Source organism: Solanum stenotomum, unplaced genomic scaffold, assembly GCF_019186545.1.
Source record: "Solanum stenotomum isolate F172 unplaced genomic scaffold, ASM1918654v1 scaffold13053, whole genome shotgun sequence".
NCBI classification, from domain to species: domain Eukaryota; kingdom Viridiplantae; phylum Streptophyta; class Magnoliopsida; order Solanales; family Solanaceae; genus Solanum; species Solanum stenotomum.
Genome location: NW_026022364.1, coordinates 3,290 through 13,731, shown reverse-complemented (window position 1 = coordinate 13,731; position 10,442 = coordinate 3,290). Strand labels below are relative to the sequence as shown.

At 28.0% G+C, this 10,442-nt stretch overlaps 1 protein-coding gene across 1 annotated transcript; it reads left to right on the top strand.

The window, feature by feature from the left end:
* Positions 1-4,619: 4,619 nt before the first annotated feature.
* On the top strand, positions 4,620-7,180 carry LOC125850024 (cinnamoyl-CoA reductase 1). Its single transcript, XM_049529946.1, has 5 exons — positions 4,620-4,885; positions 5,073-5,227; positions 5,728-5,913; positions 5,983-6,335; positions 6,787-7,180. Exons 1-5 carry the CDS (start codon positions 4,765-4,767, stop codon positions 6,968-6,970), a joined length of 999 nt encoding a protein of 332 aa, XP_049385903.1. The 5' UTR covers positions 4,620-4,764; the 3' UTR covers positions 6,971-7,180.
* The last annotated feature ends 3,262 nt before the right edge of the window (positions 7,181-10,442 follow it).

Genomic DNA, 10,442 nt, shown 5'->3' with positions numbered 1-10,442 from the left:
TATAAATATATACAAATATAATTTTCATAAAAACGAGGAAAAAATTCTATTATAAGATATTTCTTTTCCTCAAAGACAGAACCAATGGTCCATTTTATTAAACAAAAAGGAAATGATACAGACTTGGTTTCAGCCCAAGTCAAAAAAAAAAAAAAGAAAAAAAAAAGAACCAAACATAACAAGATAGCAAAGACAAAATAAAATAAAAAAGACAAAAGCTCTAAACAACCATCGGAGAAGAGGTCACCAGAGAAGATGATGAATTCAAATCACAAAAATGATCCTAGAGTTACGTAAAAGAATCTTAAATTGGAAGGAATTTGTGGGGGAAATATAGAAAATTTGTGATAAAGAGATATTGATGAGTATTAATGAGGGTAAATATGGGGACCAATCACATAAAACGTGCCTAGCATAATTAATTATGTGTGTAATAATAACTTTTCTATTTATTTATATATAATTAACTTTGCTATTTATTGTGTAATTATATCCATATAACATAAAAAAAATAAACTGTAACTATTTATCTTTAATGTATATTGATGTTTGCCATATTCTGCCGTTTTTCCATAATTTTTTTAGTAATAATTGGCTGACTTCCTACCATCTCACAATTATTAATAATAAATAACCAATAAAGCAATTGAGCTTTATTTCTTCTATTTTCTTATTAGTATGTTTTTCTTAACCTCAAAAACTACATTGGCTCAAAGGTATAAAAATTGCAATTCACGTAGATTTCTATGGAATTAAAACTCAACTCCTCTATTAAAACGCTGAGTCTAACTCAATTACAAAAAAATCTCTTAAAAATTTGACTTTAAACCTTATTGTACAACGATAATAAACAAATCCCCTTCAAGTTAACTCTAACTTGAAGCAAGTTAAAAGGATTATACTATGTATTAATCTTCAGGCTAACTCTAGCTTGAATCAATATTTACTCCAACAGATTATGATTTTAGAAATATTACTTCAACAAAAAAAAAACTGATAAAGTTACAACTCAAAAGCCTGATACATGAAACAAGAACTCAATAGAAAGTATCAAAAGGTAAATTTAAGCCATAGAAGTAATTTTCCAAAATTTCTTTGTTCAAATTATTTTCATAAAGTAAATAAAACTATTTAGGATTACAACTTCCATTTTTCTATTCCTATACAGGAACAAAAAAAAGTATCTTTAGGTAACTCAGAAGACACAAAATTAATTTTCCTAAATTGTTTTAGTCAAATTATTTCAATAAAGTAAAACAGAACTATTTAGGATTGAATTTTTTGAGGTAATATTCATGAATGAAATTAATGTAAACAAAAAATGAAAATACAAACCGAATTGTAATTGATGAAATTTAAAGAAAAAAGCACGAGTAAAGACTAAATTCAAATATTAAGAACGTTAATATGTGAATTAGAAGTAGATAATTATTCCTAACAAGAACATCAATAATCCAATAACGTAAAATTTTCGATTTAGTGAAAGTAAATATATTGTTATTTTAAAAAAAGCGTGTTTGGAGAATAATGTTAGTCATTATTAGATATTCTTCCTCAATAAATATTGTTCTTTATCCAAAAATGTTGAATTTTTTGGTACTTTGCTCTTTCAAAGTCTAGTCAATAGACACTTTTGTTGATAGAACCTTCACAGGTTAAATTACTCAATTAATTTAACAAGTATTTTACGTTTGTTAATCATCAAAAGATCATATCAGTCAATAAAAATTCTACTTGTAATATATTATTGATAAATTACTCAATTAATTTACACGTATATTACGTTTGTTAATCATCATACAAGTCAATAAAAATTACACTTGTAATATTTTATTGATAAAATATGCCAGTGACCTTATTCTGGGCAACTACAATAAGAAAACAAGAACGCTGGAATTTCTTAGCATTCCTTAAGAGTGTTTATTCTTGACTGTTAATACTTAAATCTGATTATTAATATTAATTAAGAATAGTTTATAGTATGTAAGTTAGAGTAAATTCTAAATGTAACCAAGAAAACGTAACTTATACTCACATAATCCTTTGAGATATTAGCTTTTTAGCCCCTCAAATATTGATCATTTCAATTTTTTATCCTAATAAATTTTAGTTAGATACATTTAACCTTCAATTCATTGATATGTGCATTTTTTATCTCCCAGACTTTGAATCTTTACAAATTTAATGAATTATGTATTAAGTGCTAAATCATTCAAGTATCGATGTATTATATTAAATTTGTACTATTACTTAAACTTATTTGAAGGCATATAACTCCAAAAAAAAAATCACATATAAAATAAATAAATATTATAGTTGATTAAATGTTAAATATGCTTAACAAAATATTGTAAGGATCAAATAAGAATTCATCAATAATTGAAGGATCGAAAATGCAATATTCCTAATCACCTTCAAATTATTAAACATTTGTTGAATGTAATGTTTATAGTTCTTCCAGTCAATTTTATCAACTTAATTCAATATTAGGATCACATGGTTCAGGGTCGCAACTAACAATGGATCAATGAAGTTGGAAGGGTTCTATAATAGTTTGGTCAAATATAGTGATTTAAATTTAAATTTTATTTTATAATTAAAAAACTGATAAAATGTACAAAAATATACTAAAATTTTAATTACTAATACTTAGTTTTAAATTTAGAATTCATAAAGTTCAAATTAGTGTTCTACCTCTACATATAACTTATGATGTTCTCATTAACTCGATGAATACATTGTACATATCTTTAAATATATTATTATTAGTTAATCATAGTTAACTAATTGTCTTTTTAAATTAAATATAGGATTGAACTTTGTTGGTATGTAATTTCAAGAATGTAATTCACAATAACATAACCACGTAATTTCACAAAAAACATCTGAGGAGAGTAAGTTGTATGCAGACCTTATATTTACCTTAATAAGGTCCGGAGAAAGTAAATTGTACAAAACACCATTAGGATTTAATTTTTTGAGAAAATTTTCAATAATGAAATTAATATGAACAGAGAATGAAAATAAAAATCACGAATTTTAAGAAGTAAACGAAAAAAAAGGACCAACGAATAAAGACTAAATCCAAATACTATATTAATTTCGTTAATATGTGAATCAGAAGTTTAGCACTAGATTATTTGGCTAGATTGAAAAAATTATATTGTTTGGATTAAATATTGAGCCTCTTGTTAAGAATAATCTAAATATTGTCTTAATCACTCAAATAATATTGTCTTCCTGAATAAATATTGTGCTTTATCAAAACATATTGAACTTTAATTTGCTCTTTCAAAGTCAATAGACACTTTTGTTGATAGAACCTTCAGAGCTTAATTACTCACATTACATTAATTAATAATCAAATTACCATATGGATTAGTCAATAATAGCATACTTTTACTAATTTAATCGGTAAATAACGCCGGTGACCTCATTCCGTCAACTACAATATCTTGACCGGAGAAAGAAAACAACATCACTGGAATTTCTTAAAGGTATTTGTTCTTGACTGCTAATCACTTTAATTTGATTAATCTAATTAACAATAGTGGGTTTAAAAATATTTACTCTAAAATATGTAAAGTTAACTTCAAAATATAACCCAAAAAGGTAAACTACACTCACATAGTCCTTTGGGGTATTAGCACTTTTATCCCCTCAAATATCCATAAATTTTAATTTTGATCTTTGTAATTCTTAGTTAAGCATATTTGACTTTCAGATAATTGATAAGTACAATTTTGATGTTTCTCTATTGAATGTTAAAACCATTCAATTATTAATGCATAATATACAATATGTATTGTTACTTCATAGTTAATGGTGATATAGTACTAAAAATACGCTAAACATCAATTATATTTCTTATATAAAGGATAAAAAAGAAATATTTTAGTTATGGAAGGTTAAATATGCTTAGCAAAATATTATTAGGATCAAAACTAGAATTCATTAATAATTGAGGGACCAAACGTGTAATTATTCCTAATCTCCTTTAGTTCATTAACAATCTTGTTGATCAAATATTGTTTATAGTTATTTTAGTCGATTTAATTAACTTAATTCAATATAATTAGGATCTCATGGTTGAGGGGTCGCAAGTAGTCCGTTTACATCAGAGTAAGTTATACCAACAAGTTTGAGCCAAAAAGTTGGTATACATATTACATAATAAATAATATTACATTGGATCGTTTGGTTAACGAGATGGAATAAGCAAAGATATTTCATAAGATTATTTTATCTCATTTTTTATACATGAGTGGCTTTACAACTTTTTTAAAAAGGCAATTGCCTTAGGTCTTCAAATTTGAGGGGCCTCATTTTAAAAATAATAATAAAACATAAGTATATTTTTTAAATGAAACAAATACTATAGATTATTATTTGTAGAATTTATAAACTTTTCATATACGAGGAAATAAGTAATAGAAATTTAACAAATCTTGAATACTATATCTCAAGAAAGATTAAATAATATGCTATAATAAACTTCATAAAAAATATATATTAGAATTTAAGGTCTCCGTTTGAATTTGGCTTGAGATGTATTTGAGCCGAAAAAATAATATAAAATAAAATAATCTTAAAATTTTATTGAAAGAATTATTATTTTTGTGTCATGTACCAAACCACCCCTATATAAAGACACTCCATTCACTCTGTTTTACATATTACTTTCCAAGAAAAGAGCCTTAGCTAATTCAACTTGCCTATATCATCTTCATCACTGAGCTCATCGGAAAATTAATATTTAGTAGCATGCCGTCAGTCTCCGGTCGAGTCGTCTGTGTTACCGGTGCCGGTGGTTTCATCGCCTCTTGGCTCGTTAAACTTCTTCTGGAAAAAGGCTACACTGTTAGGGGAACTGTAAGGAATCCTGGTATGCACACAATACTCCATCTTCATCATATTTTTTCAATTCAACCCAACAATTTCTCCTCGTATGTTGAAAGAAATTAAAATTTATATCGAGTTCGTTCATTTTGAACTCAGTGACTCTAAATCCTTGAATATACTCTGTTTTTGAGTACTTATAGAATTTAAATGTCTTTTTTTTTTGTATATAGATGATCCAAAGAATTGTCATTTGAGGGAGCTTGAAGGAGCAAAAGAGAGGCTAACTCTATGCAGAGGTGATCTTCTTGATTATCAGAGTTTGCGTGAAGCAATCAATGGCTGTGACGGAGTTTTCCACACAGCTTCACCAGTTACTGATGATCCAGTAAGTCTTCTTAACTTATGTATGATACAATATACAATAAACCTTTGTGGTCCGACCTGAATATAGCGATTTTATTTTTTTTAATTAGACAAAGGGACAAAAGTAAAACCAAATTTGGGATGTGAAAAGAATCAATTTTTTTGTATAAGCGTGCACACAACTAAAAAAAAAAATTCTTATCTTATGTTGGTAAGTTGGATTATCAATTATCATACTAGTTTTGGTTAAAAAAAATCGTTTTTCATTTCTTGGTGATTGATTTGAGTAGTATATTTCATGAGGAAACATAAACATAATAATTTAGTAGTAGTAGTTGGTGGACTGGGTCCAATTGAACCATTAGTTGGATTGTCATTTCAAGCTAGACAAACTTTAATTTGTTTATGTTTAATGTTCCACCAAGAGGTCCATGATGGGAAAAAAAGGTCTTTTTAATGTCGTTTTGCTTCTAATTTCTCTTTGTTTAGTAATTTATTTTCTTGTGGGATTAAATGTTGAAGGAACAAATGGTGGAGCCAGCAGTAATTGGTACTAAGAATGTGATAACAGCAGCAGCAGAGGCCAATGTAAGACGCGTCGTGTTTACTTCCTCAATTGGAGCTGTGTACATGGACCCAAGCAGAGACCCTGAAAAAGTTGTTGACGAGACTTGCTGGAGTGATCCTGAATTCTGCAAGAACACTAAGGTCAATAATACTAAAGTAATAAATTTAACGTGTTAATTATCTTAGGTTACTGATTTAAATTTGCTACAGAATTGGTATTGTTATGGCAAGATGGTGGCAGAACAAGCAGCGTGGGACGAGGCAAGGGAGAAAGGAGTTGATTTAGTCGCAATAAATCCAGTGTTGGTGCTTGGACCATTGCTACAAAAAACTGTGAATGCTAGTGTTCTTCATATCCTTAAGTACCTTACTGGATCAGCTAAAACTTATGCTAATTCAGTTCAAGCATATGTACATGTTAAGGATGTGGCTTTAGCTCACATACTTCTCTACGAAACTCCTTCAGCATCAGGCCGTTACCTCTGTGCTGAGAGTGTGCTTCATCGTGGTGACATCGTTGAAATTCTAGCCAAATTCTTCCCAGAATATCCCATCCCCACAAAGTAAGTTCAATTCCCAAATCTATCAATATATGAATTTTTATTTCAAATTAAAATCGTTTTAAGACCTAGTCCACAAAATATGCATCATTAGTTGCTAGTTGTTGGATGTTTTTGCTTCCTAGTATCTTTTAATGCACAAATGAAGGGAATTTTACCAAATTTTTATTGGTAAGAATAAGACTTATGACATAAACATTGCTACCATAAATACAAGTGACCCACTAACAAACACTTGAGTATCAACAATAATTCTTTAAACTTGAAATGCTCTTACCTAACACACCATCACTGTCTTGTCTGGCTCAGCTAGTCCCAACTTCTCCTTCTGCTTTACCAACAAAACATATTGGGACCAAACCAACTTTTTATCAACTCGAATGTATTTTTGATGTCTTCGTTACGATTGGTAGTATATATATTCTAATCTTGGTTATACTCGTAAAAATATTAGGTGTTCGGATGTAACGAAGCCAAGGGTAAAACCGTACAAATTCTCAAACCAAAAATTGAAGGATTTGGGGCTGGAATTTACACCAGTGAAACAATGCTTATATGAGACAGTGAAGAGTCTACAGGAGAAAGGTCACCTTCCTATTCCTACTCAAAAAGACGAAATTATTCGAATTCAGACTTAGCTTTATTATTATGTAATAATAATGTGTAATCTGTTTTACTATGTTCAAGGAAATGTTTTTTTTACTGTTTCCATTGTTGTTATCAGTATATATTAGCATAAAACATGAATAATGTTATCATGGATATTGCTTTTTATCCTTAAAGATAACATTTTTATGTAATAATTTCTGTATATCGATCTTTGGAATGTACGTTCAACTAAATGATCATATCATTCTATAATATGATATACAGTTGAACTTTTAGTGTTTCGGTTTATTGGTAAATTATGAGTTTGATTCTTGTAATATTATTTGTAATTTATATTCCTTTATATATTGAAAAATATGTGATATTAAACTATTTTTATATGATATTATCCTCAAATATGAAATCGTACTGTTAACTTAACCTTTTAAAGAGTCCAACAAATGTCACATTTTCAATATTGGCATAGGCAATAGTCAATAACGTATGTATTGAAAATGCTCGAGAGTTTTTCTATTCAATTTTTTCTGTTGTTGTATATCTTGAAAATGCTTTGAATCTTCATAATCATTTGTATCGACAATTCATTAAGTCAAGCATATAATTGCGGTAAACTTCTGGCGTTGTCTTTAAAAAACGTAAGCTTACTGTAAATGTTGCATTGGATCATTGAATGCCCCACCAGTCACAGTCACTAATCAAAATCCCCATTAAAAAGTGGACTTTTCTTAATAATCCAATAAAGTATGATATTGCTTTCGGCTTTATTTAGGACCCCTCCACTAAAATAGGCTGGATAATTCTTAATTGGGATTCAATCCAAAGATTATGATGCACCTGTGAGAGCTTATGAATTTTCATGTGTAAATCCTGTAGGTGGATTTATATCCGGTACATGAAATAAGTTAAGCGAAAGGTATTAGTAATACCAGCAAATGGAAGGTATTAATAATGCATACATGATCCTATAATACAATGTAAGGTGAGGATTAGTTATACAAACGCCCAAAATTTCTACCAAACATAATATTAAATAATATCGTACATAATGCATGAACTATTTCTCCTAATACTCCCTAGTCCATACCAAACGACACCTAAAACTTATAGCTATACAAAGGGTCTTATCCTGTTAAGGAGACAAGATTTTTACACACGAATTTTCATGAGAAATTAGTCCACACAAATATCATAGATTTCGATATTGTTCGAGTTACATAACAAAAGATGATAGAAATGGAGGATGATTGCGTGGACGGTGTTTGGTCGTTCGATTAGCAGTCACGATTAAAAAATATTTTGATACATTATACCTATTTTACCTATTTGTAGTCTACAGCCACAAGAGTCAATTTGATTAGGATGTCCAGGACTTAACTTCCTTAATTTTTTTCAACCTCAATTTGCATACGTAATTGAAATATAATTATATAAGTGTGATTAGTTCAAATGTCTGACAAACACGTCGACATTAACTCTATTGTTCCTAAGATTCCCTGTGTGATTATAGACTTTATATTTAGACGCAAGGAATCTTTGTATAATTATAAGAATTAATTAGGGAATCTTTTGGAAGTTTTAAAGAACCATTCGAACTTTAATTTGACTTCATTTAACAAACGGGATATTAAATTAAGATTAAAAACTTGAGCTACATATTTGGTGTTCTATTCTTTTTCACATTAAAAATAGAGTACGGTCCAATTAATTAGTTCAACAAACAAATGAACGACAAAATAATGATTAAGAAGATGACGAATGTACCAATTCAACAACTTTTAAATTAGGTGGACAAAGACATACAAACAAACAGTGAGAAAAAAATGGAGGAAATGATGAAACATTAAGGGCCTGTTTGGAAGAACACCTTGGTAATTGGATTTGGTGTAATTGGTGTAATTACACTGTCTTGTTCTGTTTAGAAGGACAAGTAATTACTTGGTCAGCAAGTAATTGGTATAATTGACAGGGGATAATTACACTCTACAATTCACAGGCAAAGGCTGCGAATTGCTGCCATGTAATTACCTCTTGATTACTTTTTAATTTCTTTTTTTATTTCTATTTTAATTTTTTTGTTTTAATTTTTTTTACTTCTATTATTTTAAGTTCTTTTTTTAATTTTATTATTCCAAAAATTTGTAAAAGTTTATTTTTTATTTTATATTATTATATTTCATTTTCTTCNTTCTTATTCTCAACCTTACTTTACGTGATTGTATGTAATTTTTTTGTATTATCTATTTCTTTACGCCATGCTTATTTTCTCATCAGCATAATTTTATTATATTAAAATAGAATTTATTGTTAAGTAAGTTATAGACTTACACTTTCTTTATTAAGAAAAACTAAAACTAAATCATATTTATTGCTATGTTGAAATTTGTTATAAGAGTATTATGTTAAAATTTTTGTTTTGAATTTATAACTTATGTTATATTTTCAGTTTCATTTGTTTTAGTAATATTGAATCTACATTGCACGTCATTTTTTAATTAGAGTTGATAAATTATATTTTTGTCAAACATCTAATAATTTATGACATTTTATTTATATATTATTCTTTTTATCAAAAATGCATTTCACGATGTTCGTAGAAACTTCATACTTTTAGTTGTTACGATCAATTCAATTGAAATATATTAATTTGAAAAAATATAAATCAATTATTTTTTCATAATATTAGTTACAGAAAATATGTTTATTAATTAATATATTTTCAAAAAAGAATATATATCTTAAATATTTAATTTAATGTCGTTTATAAAGTTTCTTATTTGTCTAGTATATATTTGAAATAATTAATTTTTATTTTAAAATTTTATTATAATTTTATGATTGCAATTGTGCATCCAAACAGAACATGTGTAATTACAATATGACATCCAAACAGGACATGTGTAATTACACTGTGGCAACCAAACAGGCCAGTGTAATTACTAGACAATGTAATTACTAGGCTGATAATTACTACCCTAGTAATTACACCAATTCCAATTACCTTGAAAAGCCACCTGGTATATATATATATATATATTCGAATTTGATATTTCTTTCGTTTTATTTTATTTGGCTCATGTTAGTACTAAAAATAAAGTTAAAATCAATGGACTGTAAATTTGTTGTACCATTAAGTTTGCGTTAGAATTAGTCGTCATTTTTTCCTTTTTCTCAACTTTGTTACATATATTTGATGAAATTTTTAGTTGAGAGCCTGCTTATATATGGTTATTATAAGAAAATACATTATTTATACATAGTTATACAGATCAGATACATAATTGATACAATGCATTTGTAATGTGTAATAGTCAATGTTTTTTTATTTTTTGGTAACAACTGTGAAATATTATTACCAGCACTCATCAACAAAACTACAAAATAAAGAGCACCCAACTCTTGGACCATCTTCTGGTGCCAGGAGATTAAGCCTCAAACTACAGCAAGAAAACAACAACAACAAAAAAGTAGCTAAGAATTCAGCCTATATACGAAATCTCTACA

Bases quoted from the DNA above. Each gene is read 5' to 3' on its own strand.
- LOC125850024 (XM_049529946.1), top strand. From the start codon at position 4,765: ATGCCGTCAGTCTCCGGTCGAGTCGTCTGTGTTACCGGTGCCGGTGGT. The intron at 4,886-5,072 runs GTATGCACACAA...TTTTGTATATAG, and splicing joins GGGAACTGTAAGGAATCCTG to ATGATCCAAAGAATTGTCAT. The intron at 5,914-5,982 runs GTCAATAATACT...AATTTGCTACAG, and splicing joins AATTCTGCAAGAACACTAAG to AATTGGTATTGTTATGGCAA.